We start from the raw sequence: 24,386 nt of genomic DNA, 5'->3' as shown, positions 1-24,386 counted from the left end.
AACCACAAACAGGCCTTAAACAAAAAACACTCTATCCTGAGTGTAACTCTAATCCTGAGATTTTGGGACCAAGTGTTACAAAGACCTATTTTTGTATTGTGTTTCAGATTTTCAGTTTTACACTTTCCTGAACATGCTTAATTTCAACTAGCAAAGGCATGAAAGGATTATGTTTACTGTGGCATATGAATCTCTTTTGGGTTTGAAAATGCTAATGCTTTTGATGAAATAGTTCAACTCATGTTTCCTGCAAGCAATACTCTGGAAACCATGGTGCATCATAAATGACAGCACATTGCCAGTGCTCTGCGTGTCTACTATAAACCAGTTCTGTTCTCAAATTTTTTGTATAAACAAGAAAAACAAACATGGTCCAGGTCCTTACCTGGTATACTGTGTCCACCTATAATAAAAGAAGAGCTGAAAACTTGTATTGAATCATTACATTGGATATTCTGGCCTTTGCTTTCTTAACACTAGCCCTACTACTTTAAATTTTAATCTTAAAAATATTTTACTGTAGAATTCTAAAGCTCTTTTTTCTTCAGAGCTTAATAAAGAGGCTTCACAAGGATGGTAGCTTAGAGCCAAAGCATTTGACAATGTTCTGGGACAGTCAACTGTAACTTCATACACTAAACTGCGTACTTGCTTTGAACTAAAGCTTTACCTTGAACCTAAATGATTTTAGTCATCTGGATATTCCCCACACATGACAAAAATGTTCTGCTGGAACAACTAAACCCAGCCAACAGCAGTAAAAGGTCCTGCAGGAGTTGTTACACTAATAGTTGACACCTTGTCAGTGAAAATGCTCCAAGATCATCAGCTCTGTAGATGACAACAGAAGACATCTCTTAAAGAAGATTGCCCAGCTACAGAGAGTCATTGCACTACTATAGCCCAAAGGTGCCCTAATTTACTTTGCTATACGGGACCTCACTGCAGCAGATAGGTTACTAATATTACCTGAACTATTTTGCATATGACTAGCTCAAGTTTGGGATGCTGCAATGTGCTGTGTAAAGTTTTTTTTTTTATTATTATTATTATTTTATTTACTTATTATCGTTGCTATATAGAGACAAGTAGCTGCACATATTGCTTAAGGTTTCCTATCAGGAACCTTGTTAGAACCCCAGAGCATCATGCTGCAAGCACCAGACTCAGCCATCCACCACACCTCTCCTGTTCTCTCCCTCATTCCCCGCCATCCCCTCCACCCCGCAAAAAAGCGAGAATTGAGAAGAAAAATGTGCAATAAAGAAAGAGTATGGGAATCCAAAACATAACAGGAAGGCAAATAAAATTAAAGAACCAGACCTCATTACAGACAAAAGTAGCACATGAACTTTTTATGCTCTGTAACTTGAGAGAGTGTTAGGACAAAATGTCAGATTTGGTTTTAATACAAATATTTGGGAAAAGCTTCTAAACCAACACACTAACAACTGCAGAGAAGAAAATGTCCTGTTTTAAAAATATTTTCTGAGAAAGTTTGTTTTGGAATCAGAAACATTGTCATCTAGGGATGAATCTCTGTCCCATCACTGCTTCCTTTATGTGGGAGGACGCAATAAAAGCTTTGCCTTGTAAACATTATGGTGGTTGGGAATAGGTGGTTGTGTGTCTGGAAGACTGCAATCCCGAAAACATTTCAGAAGCCTTTTATTTTGAGCTGAGCAAATGGCAATATGATAACATGGTTAGAGAGCAGATCGTTTCCGACACTCTTCTCTGTAGAGCTGAAGTCAAAGAGAATTTCACCGGGCGGTTCAGTGAGCTGGTGAAAGGGCCACAAAGCCAGCACACATGCAGGCTGCAGGTACCAGATACCAAAGAGACTGATCAGCTGCACAGCAGGTCTTAGTGATACACAGGGAAACCTCTCACCCACCTTAGCTGCTGTCACCTGTCCTTTGTAAAAGAACAAAGTTCTTCTGCCTCGGTCCACTTCTCTTCACTTTTCCCTAGTCTCATCCACCACTCCTACACTCCCTCCACTCTTCTATTTTGTATTTTCTAAGGCAAAGAACACATGGATATTTCTTTTAAGGAATAATCATTGGGGATTACCTTTCTTCCTGTGTTTAATGACCTTCCTTACTCTTTGCCTACCATGTACTCAGCTGCTTTCCATCTTCCTTTTTTTAATTGCTGGCATTCTATGTCACTCCAAGATTGAAGACACATCCATTAACTAACCACTATGTAATTAATAAAGAAGCTGTGCAAATAGTGGATTTTCATTCTAACCTCCATGACTGACTCTAGCAGTTGTGTCATGTCTGTCTATGAAGTGAGCACGTCTAGACCAGGTTGGTAATGCCAGTATTACAAAACCCATGGAATTTTCCGAAACCACTGGGATCTGTGAAGGGCTTACTATTTTTTTCACCATTTTGTGCGCCTAAAATAAATGACTGAAGACCTGGACTTTAGCACTGAAAGATCTTTGAGAAATAATTTAATTTGCAAAAGTGTAAAGAACATAGTAACATATAATGAATTTCAAGTAAGAACAGAGGCACCTTCTGTCTTTATAAAGAGCACTGTTAAAAGTGCAGAAAACATATTGTACAGATTAAAAAAATACTTATCTACACTTGCCAGAAGCAGCAGAACATTTGCTCATCCTTATAAAAGCTATTTTTAAACAGGGATAGCCCTCACCAACTCAGCTTTACTCACAAACAGTAGGATATTTAAGACTTTCTACTAAACTGAAATGAAGCGGATATTTTACCCACACCAGCACAGCCACGTAGCTAAATAGGTGGCCAAAACGAAGTAATCAACACTGAAACAAGTGCATCACACACATCCTTCTTCCTTCATCTCCATTTTTCCACGTTAGTAAATATTTTTATGTTCTCTAAAGACTTTCTTCTGTTGATCCACATTCTGTGCCTGGAGCCCACAGGGGAAGGGGAGCAGCAGAGGCTCGCAGATGCTGGTTGTCCTGAAACACTGAAAGTGACTGAATTATCCTGAAGTCAGTGGAGGCAAAAGTTAGGGTTTGCACCCAAAACCTCTTCAGAACTAAACAGAGAATTTACTCTTTTAAAAAAAAAAAAAAAAAAAAAAGACTGTTTTTCTTCTCAAACAGGCATGCAGAAGATCTACCCATGCTGTTTCTATGGAATGATCTCAGACTGTTATTACATACTTTTGCAGCCTAAGGTCATTCAACAGACAGGAAAGTTTTAAAGGCAGTTCACGCCACTGTAAGGTATCATAAAAAGCCTTCAAGGAGCTTATCAAAGAGCTGTGACTTGACTTGGTGGGGAAAATATCAGCAGAAAACATTATCATACTACAGCTCTCAAATAGTTTTGGAAGGTACTTAAAGTGTCTAGTTTTGACAAGACAAAAATAAAACAGCAGCTTTCAGCTCAGTTCTAAAATATTTTTCTTATTTGTTGCTTATCCAACTGTATAGGTACAGTATGTTCTCTGGGAAAGTATTAATACACAAGCTCGTATCAAAGTACATGCATTTTACCCCTGTTTTTTGTTTTTAAAGCATTTTACTTGCCATGTGAGAATTTAGAGGGAGACAAAATTACAAGCACATGCTAGTTTAAAAAAAGAAAAAACAGGAAATTTAACTTACCTTTAAAGAAATTAAATTACCAGAAAGCAGCTGACTCTGCTATTTAATCAGCAGGTAAATTTTTTTTTTTTTTATAAAGACTTAAGGATAAACAGGATTGAAAAGTGATCTTGATACTTAAAAAAAAAAAAAAAATAGTACCATACTTTCAAAAACAATTATTTTACTTAGCACAGTAGACAGAGACCGCCATCTACTTTAGTGATAGTGACACATGAGAGCATGGTTACATAGAAAAAGAAGAAATTGTCAGCGCTGTGTCACCTCAAAATTATAGTCCAAGCAAGCTGCACTTGACCTATGAATAAAAGCAAAAGTGGAGAAGAAAATAGGGCCTTGAGCCATCTTCATGCTCCTCCTCTTCCGAAAATCTATTTTCAAGAATAAATCTAAAGCTGCTTTTATATATAGTACTGTCATAAGATTTGTAACAAGAAAAGTGTACAGAGGGCGCTACTTCAACTGAGTACTGATAATGCTACCGAACATACCAAGTAAGCCCACAGTCACCTCCATTTTTTCTGCTGCAGACGTTGGAGCTACTGCCATGGCATCAACTTTAGGCTGAACAGGAAGACATGATGACATTACAGAACAAGTGAAGAAATCCTGTAAGATGCTGTAAAACCATAGGGAGTGGAAAAAAATTACAGATTCACAAAGGGGTACAGGAAGAAGACAGGACAAATAAGGTATCAGAGTGATTCACTATGACCCTTCACTAAGCTCACTGATACCCAGTCACAGGCACACCTCTAGCCCTGGCTCCTTTGGACATTTTCCAAAGTGAAACGCTGACAGAGAGGCCGTTATTTACCTCTGCATCCCTTGAATGTAGTCCTTCAAAAAAAAAAAAAAAAAGGGGCAAACTATCAAACCTTTGTTACTTCACAACACGGAAACTTTGTATTTTGGCCAGAAGAGCACTTGAGAACTGGACCACTGTATCCTATCAAACAGAAAGAGCACCATGGAAGATAAACAACAGATTTTGGTTATTGCTATAGCTGCTTACACAAAATCAAAAGTTATACATTTTATGATTCTAAGAATAATCCAAAAATAATATGTATCTTAATCAAATTTGTGCCCAAATACTACTGCATATTAAAAAGCATCTATTTAGATCAATTTGCCTATAAACCTTTGCACAGGAGAACTGCAAAAAGGTACATCTGAGTTTTTTCCAGTTCTGGAAATATTACGTCTTTTCCCATTAATTCTCTTTTCTCCTTAGCTATCTTATTCACTCAGTGTTGAAGAGTTAAGCAATAGCCAAAAGCCCTTACTTACTCTACTTGTTGGAATGTGCCCTCCACCACACTGCATTTACAACAAGATCCACTCCTGCCTTATAAGAACCCTTATGGAAACTTCTTACGTAACTGACCTGTGCAACATCTGTGCAGGAAAAAAAGTTTATTTTTTTCAGTGCAGAAAGCATATTTTTACTTTGTTTTGATATATTTCCTGTGTTATTTTCAAAATTCCAATACTGATCATTATAAAATAGCTTCTCTGAAAATAGCATATACTAATGTTTCATTCAACTGTGACACCACCGTGATGCACCACAATGACAAATTCTGTTACGGCATTCTTTAACACAAGTATTTAGCCAGTTTCCACTGAGTATGGTCACAGTGACGTTTACCGGTATATTAATTTCTATAATAATGGCTCCACAGCGAGAACTCCGCAAGCCTTCCATGTTTTCAGAACCTTTAATGTGCTCCATTCCTCCTTTCAGCTGAAATCAATAAAAGTGTACCTTCCACGGTAAGTCGAAACAGAACAATTCAGCCATTGTGTAATTCTACTGATATCACTGAAAGAACACCAAGGGAAAATGTTGAAGAGTTGAAGCTGGAAGGAAGCCTTGCATAACTTTCTATCTTTGACCTCACCTGAAATCTAAGAGCTTTAACACAGCAACACAGACAGTTGTTCCAATTTCAAGTTAATAGCCACGACTACAGAAGGTTAAACTTTAAACTCTTAATTGGTCCCTTATTGCTTTAGCATCTGAGAGGAGGTGGTGCCAGGACCAAGAGCCCTCTCCCTGCTCCCAGGAGTTTGGCTGCCTGTGCTGGGGTCCAGCTCTCTGATATTGGTGCAGCTGCTGAGAGCACTGTTTGGGAAATCCCAACCAGCCCTAAAGACAGCTATTTGACAAAAAGCCAGCAGAAGCCTCAGCAGGGTCTCTCCCAAACTTCTTTTGGGAGCTGCATTTAGGCAGTTTTTCCTTTGCCCCCGCCTCAGCTGGATTACGGCCACCCTGCAGCCTTGTCCACCTTGGCCAAGCACCCTGTTGATCCAGGTCCTGACCCTAACTCACATACTTGACTTTATTCCCTGACCTTGGACCTGCTTCATCACTACAGACTCATCTGGCAGTCTAGACTACTGGCCAAACATGGTTTGTGTTCCCAAATCTGCTTTGCTCACCATGTCCCTCACCAGCAAGGCCACTGCCTGCGTTGGCCTTGTCGTCCTACCTACAGGTTTACTTTCTCCTCCAGCACAACATGCGCTTGGCTGGTCCCTGACAGGTAGGCGATTACTGCAAAATTAAAGAAATGCTCAAGCAGGACCTCTGAGCACACATGGCCCTAATCACAGCCCCCATCACTCATTTGTGTGGTCTGAGCAGACCAAATGGCTGATCCTAGCACACTACAGTCTAATTCATCAGCAGATAGTCTAAACTAAAATTCCCAGGCACAACGTGGATGTTTTCAGCCACACAAACAGCCAGGGATGTTGACAGAAGCACGCACGTCCCACAGCTGGATGTACTTAGGTCGATCCCCAGCTTTGTGCTGCAGCTGTAGCTGACGAAACCAGAAGCACTCACATGCTGCACTCAGAGGTGCGACTGAAGCCTGCAAGATGGTTTTCAGCCTCCAGCTCAGATACATAATAGTATCTCATGGCCTGTCCTAAACACCACCCCGTTCTGTCCATGCTGGTAGCACTGCATAACCTGCCAAGCTCAAAATGAGCTCAAGTATGCTATGAAAGCTGCAGTCACACCTGGCTATGGCCTAGCCAGACACAAAGTCACCTTGTCTCAGATCAGACAGCAACTCTGAGACACTGCAAGGATCAGCCTAGCCTGCAGTAAAGTTCAAATGAGTCCCGAATACAATTACTACACAGGAAGTCCCTGTTCTCCCCGGTGAAGATTTTTTATATAAACTTTTGGTTTGGAGGGTTTTGTTTGTTGTTTAAATACAGACTAAACCTTAATTCCTGCAAGGGCTTCTTTGGATCGTGTTTTTATTTTGTATCAGCTTCTGTCATCTGGGACAGGATACACTGGCAAGCACTGTGAAGCAAAGCACAAGTTAAGCATGAATACAAGTTAACCCTGGAAAAAATGCCTTCACAGTTGGAATGGCTGAATATTTCTTAGCTTTTTACAGGATGAGAGTGAGATGATGGTTTCTCTCTTCAATACCCAGCATAAAGGTAGCCACATGAAGAAAAGTAAGGAAATTATGGGTTTACTACTCTACATGCACAATGAGAACTATTTGCAAAGCCTTCCTTGAAAAATGAGATGACTGCAGAACGCCACTAAAAAGATTATGATCTTAAGTTTGGCCAAAATCTGACATTTTGTTTAAATGGATTAAATCAGGCAACAATTAATGTATTGTTTATATATTAATGGCTAACAAGTATAATATGTACTTGTAATCAGATCCATTTACACAATATCAACAGCAAATGCAATAAGAAAGCTTCTGACAAACATTATTTTTTATTGCATCTTCAGAATTCAAAACATATACAACTCTCCAGCTCTAATGGTTGCTCTACTGACGGAACACAGGCAAGACATTTACTGTAAAAGAGCCTGTTTCCAAACACTGAAATGGAGTTTCCTACTAAATATTACCATATTGGAGACTGGCCAAGAACTACCTTAATATTTTCTAAGCAAATAGCACTTCAAAGGCTACATATATTGTGGCCACCCTGTCACTGTCATTTTTACTTTTTATACCACCAAAGGACATTTGGCACCATAAAAAATAATAATAAAGTGATCGCTCGCTAAGCGATTATTATTAAAATTACTGTTAAGCTGCAGGGAGTTTCTTGGGCCCATTTTGAGCCTAGTCCAACACTCTCACAGGAGCAAGTAATTTCAGCAAGTGCCACTTTTTTTCTCCTTTTTGAGTAAGGAAAAGTCCAATGCAAGACTGTACAAAAAGGCTGAAATGCAATAGTTTGCTGAGTGCCAAAAAAGATTAGAGAAAACACTTCATGTGGAACCCACGCCTCCCAAACTCAGGCACGAAGTATGGTACCCTCGAGTCAGCTGGATCCACTGCTAAGGAACTGGAACCCACAAAACACCTGCGCTAAAGTTTGTTAAGTCAATAATCACAAAGTTAGGGCTCGAGCATTTTCCTGGCATTGACTTTCCTCTCATCAGTTACATTAATGCTTGAGCCTGTACAATAAACACACAGGGAAAATCCATGGGTGTGGAAGAGCTTTCTGTGCAGCGCTCCCCCCGGAACAAAGGCCCCATCGCAGCAACTGCAGAAGGCAGAGAAGAAGAGTTCGTCCAGCCACCACACCCACGGCAGGAGCTGAAAGTCTGCACACAGAATGCCCTTTTGAAGGGTCAGGGCTTCAGACAGCTGAGTCCTGAAAACCTCCAAGGATAGAGCCTACACAGCACCTCTGGGCAGCCTGTTCAAACAATTATCCTCACTAGGATGGTTCCCCCTTACACCCAGTAAGGATCTCTTTTGCTCAGTTTATGACCATTGTCTCATGACCACATAGCCTAGGTTCATCTTCCTGATGACATCCCTGGAACTGTGGGATGGCTGCTGTTATGGGTGTAACCTAATCCCCATCCAAGACATCTCCTCCTTAGGCTGAATCCATCTAGCTCCCTTGGCCTCTCATCACAGGAGAAGAGCCCCAGCCCTGACCACCTACGTGGTCCTCTACTGAACTCACTCCAGTTTCACTGATCTTTCCTGTACTGGAGGGGTCAAACCTGGGCACAGTATTCCAGATGGGATCTAACTGGTGATGAGTACAGGGAAAGAAAAAACTTCTCCTGATTTATCAGTCTGTAGATAGCCCACCACACTTAACTTTCACTGCTTGACAAAAAGCCAGCTGAGAATGGCACAGGGACTTCCAAGGATGTCATAGAATCACAGAATGGTTTGGGTTGGAAGGGACCTTAAAGACCACCCAGTTCCAACCCCCTGCCATGGGCAGGGACACCTCCCACCAGACCAGGTTGCTCAAAGCCCCATCCAGCCTGGCCTTGAACACCTCCAGGGATGGGGCATCTGCAGCTTCTCTGGGCAACCTGTTCCCGTGCCACACCACCCATCTCTAGCATGGTATCCCTCATGGGCTTCCATCTGCAGATGTTTACAACATTTTATCCCACCCAATAATTTTGCCTTACCCTGAAGCTGATAAGGAGCTCGCTAACTATCCAAAATAAAAAGCAACCATGCCTACAGGTGTGCAATCACTTATCCTGTATTGGTCCTCATGGCATCTGCATTGGTCTGTACCCAGCTGTAAAACAGAGTGGCTTCTGGGAGCACATACCAAGAGTCACACTGTCTTAACTTGGCACGTAAAGCTGTTTAAATTCACAGGGTATTACACAAGCTCTATCCACCCTCCCAGTGAACTGCAGAAAGCAACTGAAGAAAATTTCAGAACTCTGTTTTGTGTTTGGCACATGCCTAAAACACTAATCTTTAAAAACTGAGCTGACATTTTTGAAAAAAAGTAAAAGGAAAAAGTGATCCCAGACTTCCAAAATTATTTTACTCTTTATGCTCCCTGAAATGCTTCAGGGAATCTTTAAAAGAAACAATCATACTTTCAAGGTCTCAGCCCAGAGTTTACCTGAATTTTTCCGATAATTTTTTCTAAACACGAATTCTCAAGCTGTAAAAAAAAAAAAAAAAAAAAAAACTCTAAAGAAACTTTCTAATGAAAGTGTCATTAAAATGAGTTTTCCAGCTCTGACAAAGAAAAGCCTAAGGCTGTCAACACGAAAAGTCATCTGTTTTATTATATTTCCCCCCCCATGACACTTCAGCTGTTTTAAACAAATGGAAAAATTATTTCAGTGAAATGAGTGAACCAGACCAAAATGCAATGCTTGAGAATCACTGGCAAGTTTGAACTGAAAACACTAAACCTAAGGAAGAATTACATTGCTCACGTGTGGGCAGCAAGCTGCTCAGTCCTACAAAGGCAGCAGGTATACCTGGAGGGGCCACGAACAGCATGTCAGGCTTTGAGGCATGAAAGAGCTCAGAAAATGGGCAAGACAAAGGTGTACTTGGAGATTTCAGAACTGGATAAAAGGAAAATCATCTCTCATGGCTGCTCAAGCTGGATATTTTCACTGTTGCCTTTAGGGAAGCACGATGGGTTAGTAAATCCTGCAGGTGTGTCCCACCAGCCAGGGGATCCTCTCTGCACACAGCGCCAGAAGAATGACCAGCGCCGTGTGAAAACCTACAGCTGAGCTAAAATTACACCTGCCACAGCACTAACTGCTAAAAGTGGAGGTGATTCTATACCACATCCTCAACTACCCACATCCTCCCTCAACCATCGTACGCTCTGGTAACAATAGCTGAGCACCACCATGTAGCATCAAGAGGCTTCTGGAACCAGAACCAGAGCCCACAGGTTGGCTCTGTGCGGCACAACCATTTCTGCAAGGGAACCCTGCAGATCCTCTGTAGCAGGGAATGGTGACCCCATGGGCAGAAGCCAGTAACACAGAGGGCGTGCTCCCAACCTGCACAGACATCTGTGGGTGGCAGGCACACGTACAGGAAGAGGGGAATATGAGCAAGTCTCTGCTTTCCAGAAAGATTTGTTGTTGTTGTTTTTAAATAAAAAAAATGAAGAAGAAAAAAAAGCATTACCCAGACACTTACCTGAAACCATCTATACCCAAATAACAGGAGCAGCAGTGGTGCATGCAACTCAGGTAAATGCAGGCAAAGGAAGTCTACCTATGCCTACTTTTCAAACATCACTTTTATTGTTTTCCACTACATGACCCAGAACACCAAGCAGGTAAGCTAACTTCTTTCTTACCTCTACAGTGGAATGACACTATTAATACATTGTAAAATGCAGTGGCTGGTAACAAAAAGAACCTGCACTTCCAACTCCAGTTTTCCACCATTCTGACTTCCTAACATGATGTTTAAGCCAAATATACTCTTGTTTTACTCAGGCCAATATAACCTACAAGATTTAGAAAGTTTTTTCAAGTTCTCTCTGAATACTCTTAATTGTCAGTGCCTGCAATGGAGCTGAAAACAATACTACGTGGTTCATAGTGGTTTATATTTAGAGCTTTCAAATTACTTCTGTACAGACGACGTATACATCACTTGAAAACTTTAGTCAGCACAGGATGAATGTTTTGCCAACTGGTCTGGAAAATAAGGACTTGACTCAGAAGCGTACATTAAGTATGCACAAAAGTTTAAATTTGTGCTCAACTCCAGTCTTGAAGTGACTGTTTGTATCTAATCTTTTTGTTGTATGAGAGTCTAAAAAGGCTAGAGCAACTGCATTGGGTTTGAATAACGTATGATTTTTCACTATCACTACCTGTTTTGAGGACTGGGAAATGATGGGCTGTTTTCATCATCATGGCATTTATTGGAACAGCCTGTCCCTCCCAGAAGAGAGCAAAGTTATGAAACAAACTACAGCCCTTTACTTTCATTTAAAAAGGCTTTTCGTCAGCATAGTTGCCAAAAAGACCTCTGCATGGAAACTATAATAGGACCTTCAGTGAAATTTGGTATTTTTCTTATGATAAGGTTCTGACAAGCTTGCAAATGCAAGGTACAGCCTGTTATGTCAGAAAATATGACATAACTGTAGCTGCGATGGTGTGGTGACCAGCTCATTTGGAATAGTAACCACAATACTAAAAGGTCAGGAAGTATGACCTGTACATAATTGCTACAGTGTGGAGGCCAGTTCATTTGACACAGTAACCAGCTTATAACACTACCCCTAAAGTTGGAAAGGCACCTTAATCCTTATGCTGTAAACGCACTGAAGGAGGGCTGGTTACAGGTGTATGTTTTATATATATAAAGAAATAAAGGCTGCTGCGGCTGCAGAGAAGCTTCCTTCCACGAGTGCCCCGGTTTAACCTTGACAATGACTTTAGCCTCGCAACGATCACACCAGGCAGTCTGGACAGTCTTATTTCCACAGCCCGACAGGAAGGATAATTATAATATAGCAGCGTGGCTAAAACTGGAAGCTGACCTACCTGCTAACAGCGGCTTTGCACGCAGGTCCACCGGACTCGGGCTGAGAGCGGCTGCAGGAGCACTTGGAGCAGCACACCGCCAGCTCTCACTCCCTCCTCCGTCCCCTCGGCTCCCCAAGGCTTTTAAGCCTTCCTAGGCAGACTTCCCCACCGCTCCGCGCCCCGCAGGCCCCCTGCCCTCCCGCCACCACTCACCAGGGACAGCACTTTGTAGGTGTTGGGGTCCTTGCTCCTGCCTCCCGCTGCCTTCTCCGGCTCCTCGGCCACCTCCATAGCGGGCAGCATGGGCACTGCCGCGGCCCGCAGCTCGCCGTCGGCCGCCCCCGTCCCTGCGGGGCCCTCCCTCCGCCCGTTGCCCGCCGCCGCCGCCACCATGGCCACCGTCTCCCCGTTGCCCTGCCCGGAGCCCCCCGCCGCCACGGCCGCCGTCCCCCCGCCGCCCGGCATGCCGCCGCCGCTCTGCCCGCCGCCCGCCCCGCCGCCGTTATGAGCCGCGGCCCGGCCCCGCCCCGCCCGCCAGCCCCCGCTGCCCCGCCGCGGCAGCGGCTCGGGGCCGTGCCCCGGGGCTGCCCGGTGGTGGCGGTGTGGCGTGGCGGTGTGGTGGTGGAGGAGGGAGAGAGGCCCCGGGAGGGCGCCGGGAGGTGGTGGCGAGGGGGAGGTTGCCGTGGGGCTGCCCGGCCTGGCCGTGGAGGCGGCTGCAGCTGCCTCCTGCCCTCCCCGTGCCCGTTTCGCCCATTTTGAGGCAGCCTGGGGTTACATGTCCCACGGGAGATCGGGGGCAGCAGCATCAGAGCAGCTCCATCCACGGACCTAGGTACCCATCTACAGACCCTTCCACATCTTGGAGTTAGCCACGTCAACCTCACCCATGGTTCGGCCTCTCCCTTCCTATTCTCACTAAATTCAATGAACCATTCGATACAAGAGATGGGCGCTGTTAGCTTTTTTTAGTGACCCTACTTGCCAGTTTGTTCCATGCTTATAGGTACAGCTGTCACTGTCAGTTACATGCGGTCTATGAGCTGACCAGGCACCTGCAAGCTGCCCTGAACACCTCGTTCGTTTCTCCAAGAGATGTAGAAGCGCCCTGTTGCACTTGTTGAAGTGAAGTGTTTCAGTTCAATAGTTGCAAAGACTGCTCATGGTTGAAATCGCTAAAACTTAGCAGCCTGGCAGAAGAGGACCTGGGGACTGAGGTGGACAACAAGTTGAACATGAGCCCGCAGTGTGGCCTTGCTACAAGGAAGGCCAAGGGTGACCTGGGCTGCATTAGGCAAAGTATTGCCGGCAGGTGGAGGGAGGAGAGCCCTCCCCTCTACCCAGCACTGGTGAGGACACACCAGTGGGCACAGTGCGGGGCTCCTACGTGCAAGAGAGACATGGGCATGCTGGAGAGAGTCAGTAAAGGGCCAGTGAAGATGATGAAGGGACCGGAGTGCCTCTCCTGTGAGGAAAGGCTGAGAGAGCTGGGATGTTTCAGCCTAGAGAAGAGGAGGCTCAGGAAGCATCTCATCATGTATATTAGTACCTGAAGGGAGAGTGCAGTGAAGATGGAGCCAAGCTCTTTTCTGTAGGGCACAAACGGGAACACAGGAGGTTCCCTCTGAACACCAGGCAGCACTTTACTGTGAAGGTGACAGAGCACTGGCACAGGTTGCCCCGAGAGGCTGTGGAGCCTCCCTCCTTGGAGATCTTCCAAAGCCACCTGGACGTGGTCCTGGGCATCCTGCTCTGGGTGTCCCTGCTTGAGCTGGGGGTTGAAGCAGATGTCCTCCACAGGGTCCTTCCAGCCTCAAACATCCTATGAAATAACTCATTTTCCATTATTTATTAAATTTTATGTATAGCTATGTATATTGAAATTAGATTTAGTCTTTCAGTTGTAATGTGATGATGAGTTTGAAATCTTAGGACTTGAGGATTATATGGCAGATTTATTTTAACAATCAATATACTCAGAAAAGAGTGGCACTTGCATGGTTTCTGATGAAATCCACACTCTGAAAAATAGGTACAGTGAAATGAAAATTTCCTTTGAAAGTGATTTTAATCCCTTCCAAAAAGTTACTGCTCTGTTTTCTGTTTCAGCTGAATCTCATAGTCAAACGGCCACTACAATTATCCATTAAAAAAAAAAAAAAAAAAGTAAAGATTGAGCCTTTATTTAACGTTTATAAAATTAATGGTCTGAAGTACTACTTCAGCTCCCAGCATATCAAGGGTTACTGCAGGACTGACTGCACGTGCCTGTCATCATCTTCTGAGGCAGGACTCTGATCTGTTGTGGCTCTGTAGGTGTAGTCTTGAGCATTTCTATTCTGATGGTTCACTTGATGACAGAGAAAAGGAGAAAGCAACAGGAGCTGTGGGCATCAAACTCTTGAGTCTACAGTAAGATTCATCTTTATTCCATTAATGCAGCATTTCAAACAACACTACAACTAAGCAACTGACATATGTTTATGGATTTTGACATGAGTGTTAAAAAAATATATACATTCAACAGATTGATAATTTTAAAAGACTCATGAAAACTGACAGAGCAGAAAGGTTTCATTCATTGAATGTGTTTTTAATAACTAGTGCAACAAAAGGCGATGATAACCTCCTCTTTCTAAAAATGAAACGATATTGCAATCATATATTTTTAGTTTTAAAAAAACCATAGCTTAGTTTCTTTCAGTACCAAATACTCTGTCAGGAAATAACTTTTTTTTTTTTTAATAAAAAAGAAAAAGATCAAGGAAAATTAAAAGCTTTCAGCCGATTTTTTAAAGAATTAAAGCTTCATTTTTCTTTTTTTTTTCTTTTTTCTTTTTTCTATTTGTATATAGAAATGTATTTTCTGATTAAGAATAAGTCAAATAGAAATCTCCCTTCTTGTACTGTGTAATTCATCCACTCAGAATTGCAAACAGCACATTCTGGGTACTGATGATTCAATGGAAATGATATATAATTAGATCACAGACGAAAATGTGTCTTTTTTTCCATTTAAAGAAAGGCTATACTGCAGCTGGAGCTAATTTCCAAGTCATTCATTCAGTAACAATCCATAAACAGCTACTTTTCTATACACAAATATTTTTGAAACACCCTCAGTTTTACAATTTCTTTCTATGTCAATACAAACAGCTAAGGTGCTTCAGGCTAAGCATGGAAAATAATTAACCCATGTGGAAAATAATTAACCCACCAGTAAGGAGAACATTCATTTCAGCTGACTGAGAGGGTATCAAGGGTACTCTAGCCAAGAGTAAGGGAAAGCCAAGTAGGGCTAAGTTTTGACATCACTGAAATTATGTGAAATTACCTTTCTGTTGAATTCCGGGACAAGACACTAAACATTTCAAGTGTTAAACCTTCAGAAATCTACAGTTGCTTCACCTCTTTGGGAGGAGATTGTGAAATACCAGTTAATACCACTTTAATAAATCTCTGACAGAAGACATAACTGTGCAATGGATTAATGGTAATGATTATGAAGTTCGCAAATCCAAATCTAAGTTTTGGCTGTGGCCACTTCAGCAGAGACTCAGAAAGCTTTAGAAGGAGCCAGGTCTTCTGTCAGTGCAGCAGTCAGCCCAAGCGCTGACTGATTCCAGCTTCCTCGCCAAATGTAAAGGAGAACGGCATTAAAAACTGCTTTGTGTTTCCAGGCCTCTTCTGCAAAGGGAGTCATCAGAGCTTATCGATTTTAATTGTCGTCCGGCAAGGGAAGACAAACAAATGCGAAAGATATGGTGAGAAAGAATGGCAGACAAGAGTTCTCCACACAGTTGCACCTCAATGCTCCTGTCACTTGCTGTTTACATTTTTTTTTGTCTGGATGACGTCCTCAGTGGATGCCTGTTTCTTCAAAAGACTGGAGCAAATACCAAGTATCTGCCAAACCGTCGCCTGTCCCCAGCTCGTGAGTGGGCCATAGAGCAGACAGGAACAGCAACTGAGTGGCAGGGTGAGCACGTTGCACCTCACTGCGTGAGTGGACTGTCCCTGGCCTCCAGCCAAGGCACGGAGACCCTCGCTGCTCTCAGCAGGAGACAGGTTTAGCTTGCGGGCAGAAGAGTACCGTAACGTGAGGTTGCCTGTGATAACCAGCTCCAGGCTGGCAGGGGCTTGACCCTTAAACTGCAGCATGAAGCCCCTGCCAGTGGGTGGTGGAGCTGCTGGCAACTCTTTCTCGTGGCATTATCTCTAATCCTCAGCAGAATGTCTGTAGCCGTAAAAAAGACCAAAAACCCCAGACTGATAGCCTGGATCAGCTTGTTAAAGAACATTACATCTCAGTGCAATGCTGGACTCTGCCCCTTATGAGAGCTAACAAAGCTGTTTCTCAGCTCTCACTATAGGGACTTCTCTGGCATGCTTGTATGAGAGTTGCATTGTAGACTATTCTGAAAATCTACAAAGAAATTAGTAATTTCCATAGTTATCTGAGTTGTTGTTGGAAGTTTTATTCAACATTCAAAGTATGTATAAAACTTTTTTTTTTTTTTTTTTTTTTAATTAAAGAAATCCCTAATAAAGACAAATGAAGCCAGAGGTTTATCTGAGACTGTTTCACTGTGTCCGGCAGTAATGCCTCAGATGAAGTCAGAAATTCCACGGTGTTTATGGACACATCAAACCATGTGGACTGAGCTGTGTTTTTCAGATTTATATCTGTAAAGCCAGCATCAAGGGATGGTACATAGCTGAACAAGGACCCAAAGATCCAAATGTAAGATAAAGTTTCAGGACACACATTGCAAGACTCAGAATCTGAACTTTCTATTACACTGTTTGGCAGGAAAAAACTTAGAACAATTCAGCCTTTTATAAATGCTTATTTCAGAATCTGTTAATTTTGCTCTCCAAAATGCCCCCTTTAAATAACTGCCCACTTATTTGGCAGTTTTACTGGTCTTCAAGAAAAATATGATTTAAAAATAACAAACTGATCATGTAGTATTTCCTGTAGTATTGAAAAAATGGCATAATCCTGCCTGCATTCAGTGTTAGTTTGGCATAGATTTTTGTAAATTAAATAAGTGTTATTCCAACTGCTGTTAGATTACTGGCAACAATACAAACAAACGAGCCTTTAATTTTAGCTGTTGTACTTGCTTTGCAGCAATAGTCTGCCTCTGTAAGCTAAATAGAAATGTCATTATTTGCTTTCAAAAACAAATGTCTAAAAACCTTTACACTGTAAAATCCTGACACAGCAACAATGTGTTGGCAGTGTTTGGTGTGAAGCACCAGTTATCACCTAAGAAAATACTGGTCAGATGTTTGAATACTTTAATAGTACGCAAGCAAACATTCATTACAAGACAATTATGCTGTTATTATCAGAGCAATCTCCCTAGAAAGTATGGTTTCAATGTCTAATCTGCCAACTGTATCTAAGAGGTCTGCATAAGGAAGCCTATTACCAGGAGGAAAACCTTTGTACCTACAGTGGAAAAATTGCAGAGAGTTCACAAACCGGAAGAAAAAAATAACAATACTGTATTGGAGTAAGTAGTCCAGGGAGTTCTTGAAGACGTGATGAGTTAATTCAGTGCTTGTTCTACCGAAACTGAAAGTAGTCCTTACAAATCTGAGAGGAGTGCAGAGCTTCTATCACTTGGCAATGGCTCAGAGCAATAGTAACTGTACTGTAACAGCCACTGCAGCTAGCTGGAGATTTAAAGAAGATAAAATATTCCTTCACAAGTTAAATTTTGTGTTACTATCTAAAACAGTCAAATAAACAGAAGTACTTGCGTTCTCTTCCATGTTGGTCTATGCGTGATAGAGACAAGCTCCAGTGTACTCCTCTTTCAGTTTCTGCCTTAAAAACCATGTCTTCTAAGACACCTCTTGCAACTTGGTGTTTCAGGAGGTAACATAGGCCACTGTGAAACTGCATTCACTGACTCTTCTTTGAATAAGATAAATGTATTCTTAGGGCCCAGACACACCACTTGAAATTGCATTGAGAAATCCCATCACATCTCATTGATTTTTCACAACACAGTGTCCAGCAAGCCTCAGCGCAAACTGAGATTGGAAAATAAATAAATAAATAGGCTTTCAAAACAGATAAACAACTGGAGGCATAGATTTGAAAAAAAAATAAAAATCTAAGGAACTTAGGAATGCACATCCTGCATCTCCAGACAGACATATTCCTAAATCATGTGGGCACTTTAAATCTGCCTTCATTTCATGCCTAAGAGTACAAGTGCTGTATTAAGTCAGATTAAACAGCAGTCAGAGATCTGCAGCTGAGAACATTTTTGAGCCAAAAGGAAGGTCTCCTGCTGTTTCAGATGATTTTTCATTGCATATAACCGTTTTCTGAAAACATGCACACATTTAGTATCTACCCCATTCTGTAGTAGGGAGTTTTACTGTTTAGTTCTTGGTATCTGAAGAAAAACCTCTTTTTATTTTACTATTTATCATCGTCATGCAAAAATATGTAGGTCAATGTAATTTCATAAAGTCATGCCCTGTAGACTAGCTTTACCATTCACATGCTGCACATTTCAGCAGCTACAGGCATTGGCATTCATATAACCATTTTACTGGAAGCAAGTGCATGGAATGCCAAGTTAGTATTTCACTGCTGGAACAACATCTATTTCATATGGACTTTCTAAATGTCATCTCAGCTAAAACAAGGCTCTGGAAAATATATTTCAAAAATTACCCAGAACAATTATCATGAAAAAAAAAAAAAAAGAAAAAGTGATTTTCACAATACAATTTGTTCTTTCCAGGGTTTATCAGTCCATAAATGATTCAGGAACTCAGCGCACATTTAAGGAAACATCTGGTATTGTAAAATATGACACTACACAATAAAAGCCTCATAAACAATTAAAATAGTACGTGCAAGAATAACAGAAATACCATTTGTTACTCAATTTCAGAAGAAAAAAAAAACTGAAGAAAGCATAAGGAAGAATTCTAATGGGTTGACAAGGATAATGTTAAGATCAAATGGAAAACTCAAGAGAGAAAACTCAAAGTTCTCCAGAAGGGAAGTGAGGAGCACCTGGGAGGAAAGAGAGGGGAGGTTGTATCTCTGGTTTTTAGTGCTGCAGATATTGTTTCTTATTCATCTGAATATCGGTGCTGTACATGCAAGTTTAGGAGATGATCAAATTTGACAGAACAAAACACCTAATGAAAGCATTTTGCTGTTGGGATCAAATTTCCCTTCTGTAAGAGGACAGCCATAAATCTTCTAAGTAATTTGGTTAGCTGTGGGATTTCTGCGCTTCAAAGTCTTGACCATCCCAGCCTCCACTAGACATCTGGTTTTTCAATCCTGACAAATCTGTGGACAAAGACTTCTGAAAGCTTAAACACTGTTTGAAAACAATATTCTTGCATAAATTTTAATCAACCATGAATTTTAGAGCTCTCTAGTAATCCTTAAGTAGGCTGATTACTATCGTGGTTTGGTTTTGTTTGGTTCGTTGGCTGGTTTGATTTGTTTTGTTTTTCAGGAAGACAATAACTCTTTTCTGATGCAAATAGCTATCTAAGATTAGGGTTTTATGTGTTGTAACTGTCAGGAACAAATGTGTTTCATCATGCTACCATATTAGCCTGAGTTTCCCTCTGGTTCACGTCTCTTGCTCACCCGTTCTACTTCTGTGCTTCTTCTGGCTTGATGTACGAACAGAAAAATTCAGCAGGAAGCGAAACCTTTCTACTAGTAAGAAACGCTCACACTCTTGTCTCTAAAATGAGTCTGGATGTGAGTGGATGTGATCAGCACCTGAGCTCACCCCAGTCCTCCTAAGTATTCAACTCAACCTTGTCCCCCAGCTAACCCGTACCACTTCCTCTTGGACTCCCCCAACAAAAAAAACTACCCAGGGAAATTCCTGGAGAACATCTTAGAATTATTTTGCACTCCACAGTTTGCCTCCTCTGCACAGTGATAACATGAGACTGTTTTCTGGGACATGGCCCAGGCCAGAAGTCCACCAGGAAATGGAATCTATGCATGTTTAAATGATTCTATTATTTTTTAAAAATCCTTCTGCATGGTTTATCTCAAGGATGCACTAGGTGTTCTGGGGCAGTGCATTGCACCTACCCCTCTTTTTGAGAACAAGCATGAAGTCTAGCAGACTGCCAGCTGCTGAACCCATGCTACTTTATGATGTGATCTAGACCCAGACATCCTCAAAAGATTGCCCAGAGATTCACCAGAATTAGGTGTCAGGAACAATAGCTAATTCAGACTGCGGGGAATGCCAGGAAGCCCATTCTTCCAAGTTTGAATAAAGGTCTTTGCAAGATGCCTCAGACATGATCTTCAGGAGATGAGAAGATCACAAGAAGATCACATCCAAACTCAACACATTGTCCTACTTTCAGAGTAGAATTTAATTATATTTATGTAGGTCATGATTTTATTGGTGGATGAAGTTTACTGGAGACTGCAGGTGAGGCTGACAGACTCCATCAAGAAAATGTGTTAAACCAGTCTGAAATGGACACATGGCAAATTAGTCATTGCTGGCTCCACAATCAGGATAAAGGAGGAGTAAAACCATAAGTCTTTCGTTCTCTACTGTTCTCCTATTATACTTCCCATAGCGCTTGAGAGGTGGAAGGCAATACTCCTGAACATATTCAGCAGGTAGAATAACAAAAAGCATCTCTTTTACACAGCAGCAACTCTTCTGATGATTTCATGTGCACAGTGGGTATTTCATGCAGCAGCCTCTCAGCCCATTCACTACTCGATCCACTCTGTTCCAGCTTAATTTGCAAACTAATCTTCTGAGAAATAGGGCTTACTTTATAAAACACCCAAAACATTTATGTCAGTTGTTAATAAACATTTTTTTCTGCGTATGTCTACATTAAACTAGTTCTGCAATTCCATCATATGGGCATGCCATAATCAGATTATCTTCAGATGTCAGAGACAGATTTGCTTCTTCCATACTTGGTTCCCTTGCGTACTCTCGTTTGCCTCCAGTTTCTCAGTAGTCCATCACTTACAGGAAAGTTTGTTTCAATTCAGCAAATCTTGTCGAAGCATCACTCACTGTAGTACATGTAATGCAGACTCTGTGCAAGTCACAGATGCAAGCATTGCCTTCTCATATGAGCTCTTCATGCTAGGACAAAAAAGCTGGAAAAGAGGAAAAGGCAGCATATGAAATTTATGTGGCAAAGAACTCCTTCAGAGAAAAGATCAAAAGCTCACTATTTTTCTGTTCATTTGTCTTTTTCTAAGAAGATATGAAGGGAAAAATAAACACACTGAGTGCCAGCTCTTGTGTGGATGTTTCTTTGGACTATTTAAAAATTAATATGTTCAAAAAAAACCAAACTATGTAGTTTAAGGGAGGTTGAATTGACTCAACCAGGATGTTAGCAGTGTCTGAAAGTCATTTTACCTTCACCGAGAAAGAAACACGCTATAATTTCAGTGAATATTTATTTTTGTCTGGGGTTGCTCTTTCACGGAAAGTTCCAAAATTTCTGTGTACAAGATACCTTGGACACATCGTTTACAAATTATTGGTAAATCAGTTTGTCTCAGACTAACCATTTCAGCTTCTGGAGAATAGCTTGTCTTTAGAAGGTATCTTCCTATAACACTTTTGTGGTGTAACTCACCACTTAGTCACCCTACTACTTACTCTTATCTTCTAAATTGCAACATAAATCATAGAGAAGCATCTGAAAACTAGTGAGAGTTGAGATTTTTAAGATGGTGAAGTGTTTGTGCTAAGGCACTTCTTTGTTAGTTACCAGTTCAAACTTGTTTAGTGTCAATAATGCTGATAGCATTCAGCAGCAACAAGTTTACTCCTGGTGATGACCTGTGGCACACAGTTAACCATTAATCTAACAGCTACACAAAATGTTCTTATATTTTGAATCTGAAGTCATGTTTCTAATCTATCCTGTTTAGAAAAAGGTCAAGTTTACTTCTGAATTAGTCTACATGTAGAAGGGGGATAGGGCAAGCAATTCCTTAAGATGAAGTAATGTCACTTTAATTGACGGTCAGAACTCATTGCCCATAGTCTTCTGGTTTAGCAATCAACTATGCCCCTTGGGCTTTTGGAAAATGTATGAACAATTATGAAACAAAACAAAAAAAAAAAAAAAGAAACTTTGGGCATAGCTCCATGTTCTTCTTGGCATTCTTAGAGAATAATAGTAGTGTCTAACAGGATTCTGTTGAAAATCTAGTTTGCATTTACAGAACCCCATTAATCAGCACAGACTATTTCCTCATTTAGACGAGTCATAGTTTCTTCTCCTGATGCCTCACAGAGACCTTTCCTCCAGCTTTTGACACAGCCAAGTTTTCAACTAATTCTCAACTAAGTTTCCCCAGTGAGGATCTAAGCCACTGACTAGCACAATGTATAGAACAAGAGCCCCAAACCTGAACTTGTCTCTTATGAGACTTGCGTCTCTCTAACATGAAGAAATCCAACTCAATGACTGTGACACCAATCAGGAAGACCCATCTGATAAGAAGGCCTTCTTATAAAGGATCAACGCCCAGGGCTCCCACCTTGATCTGATCTCTCACCACAACCATCAATCCCAGAAATGAACAAGCCAGCTGGCACTGGATAATAAGATATAATATGAGACTAATCCCCAAGCACTGGTGGCCAGTCCCATCAATGCCAATTGTGCTCTGTTAGTCTGTACTTTGTCAAAGTCCACTTGTACTTTGTTCAGTCTGTACTTTGTTTACAAAAAAGAAACCCTACATGTTAACACGTATTAATATTGTTTAGCTTCTCCACTAATTACTGGAAGATAAATATTAATGGAATGGGTTTAGAGAATGTGAGGAAAATATTACTATGCTCCTTTCTGCATATTAGCTTAAAGTCTTAAAGTACGTCAGACATCTATCTGCCTTTTTAGCACTTTTATGTGAAGAGCAGAGAGAGATAAGTAGGCATTAATTGTACCCTGTGAACTATATAAATACTGAATCTTTGCAAGGCTTAAATGAAAAATATTTGGAATAGCTTTTTCACAAAAGCTACAAGGCAGTAAATCTGCTCATTCTTCTCCTTTACAGTACAAAAATTCAAAGCTCCAACATATAAATTTTAGCTCATGCACCAGCTCAAGCATGTAAACCAATTTACTTCTGATCTTCTTTCCAAGGTTACTTCTCAGTCACTAGTATTTATCCTATACATTGCGTATCACCTAGATAACAGAGAGGTGGACAGAAAGGCAGAATCTGTTATTTTTTTCAACTACTGTGGAAGTCTGCAAGCTCTCCAGCAGACAGGTCTTGCCACTGCCCAGCACCCTAGCACAATAGCTGATTACTCTTCTGTCACTAATGAAACAATGCTGCTGATAAATAGCGATCAACAGCCACATCCTGCATCTGAAACTACAAGGAGGCAGGGACCCAGCTGTTATGATAGTCACATAATAGTCTCTTAGTCAATCAGCTCTTACACCTAGATAATTTGATATATTTAATTTCCTTTGGCCTCCTGCACTTCATCTTCATCTTCCAACTGACTGCTCTCAGTGGATACAAATGTGTGTGACCTGCAAGGCAGCTTCTCTGCAATAAAAGCTTCTGAACACATTCAGTAACTACCACCTCCTTCATCATGTGTCTGAGCTCTTTTTAGCCAGGCTGCTTTGCCCCACCCTCTGTATATGTTCCAACTAAATTTCACATCTTTTTCTTATGAGGAGTTAGGATAGGATTTTGGCAAAGAAAGCGAGGACAACAGCATGGGTTCTGGATGAGCTGGAGAGGAGAGTCATGGCAGAAATGCTGTGCCTGAATGAAATTTCCTGTCCTAGGGGAATTTGTAGGACTTCAGCCATTCTCACATTCTGCACCAGGTCATAGCCATCTCCCAATGTGGACAGAAAGATAACAAAGCAGGTAGCATGTTGGCTGTTAAGACACTCACTCAAGTCCATACAAAATCCAGCATCAAGTTTGTGCTTCAGGATGCTCCAAACTACAGATTTTGTCGGCTCAGCCAGCTGTGCAGCAATGTGGCTGTCAGCCAGGACTCAATGAGTTCAGGTTGTTTGTCAAGGGGAGTCTGAAACAGAAAAGTCATGGGGTTGATATGTTGGCACCTAACATATCTTACTCTCAAAGTTCTTTGGCTGACAAGGTTGTTGGGATGCCACTGAAAGCAGTGCAAAAACGCTCTGCAAAATTATTTAATTTCAGTGAACTGACTAATTCAGAACGAGAAAAACCAAAAGAGCTAACTTTTATTAAGCCTCTTCTGGCCAACTCTGTTTGTGCTCTTTTTCCCTGACTAGTCAAAGGCAGTTTGTACACACATTTTCTCTGGCTCAGCATGACGTCTCCTGTCGTCACATTTCAGAGAGGTTCTCTTCACACATTCTTGCAGATGCTGTGCAAAATAGTCACTAAAGTCAATAGAGGAAAGAGATATT

The 24,386-nt window shown here is 41.5% G+C and overlaps 1 protein-coding gene across 1 annotated transcript in view; it reads right to left on the bottom strand.

Annotated features, from left to right (window-relative positions):
• The window catches only part of ENPP1 (ectonucleotide pyrophosphatase/phosphodiesterase 1), a 58,155-nt gene extending 42,070 nt beyond the window's left edge, over positions 1-16,085 (bottom strand). Inside the window, exons 1-4 of the mRNA XM_035538667.2 lie at positions 15,924-16,085; positions 12,141-12,692; positions 5,271-5,366; positions 4,108-4,180 (exon numbers count right to left, since the gene is read on the bottom strand). Of these exons, the coding sequence (XP_035394560.2) occupies positions 4,108-4,180; positions 5,271-5,366; positions 12,141-12,692; positions 15,924-16,085 (883 nt within the window). The remainder of the gene's footprint in view (positions 1-4,107; positions 4,181-5,270; positions 5,367-12,140; positions 12,693-15,923) is intronic.
• Positions 16,086-24,386: the final 8,301 nt, after the last annotated feature.

This window comes from Cygnus atratus, chromosome 3 (genome assembly GCF_013377495.2).
Source record: "Cygnus atratus isolate AKBS03 ecotype Queensland, Australia chromosome 3, CAtr_DNAZoo_HiC_assembly, whole genome shotgun sequence".
Classification (NCBI taxonomy): Eukaryota; Metazoa; Chordata; class Aves; order Anseriformes; family Anatidae; genus Cygnus; species Cygnus atratus.
This window is presented reverse-complemented; position numbering and strand designations above follow the sequence as displayed.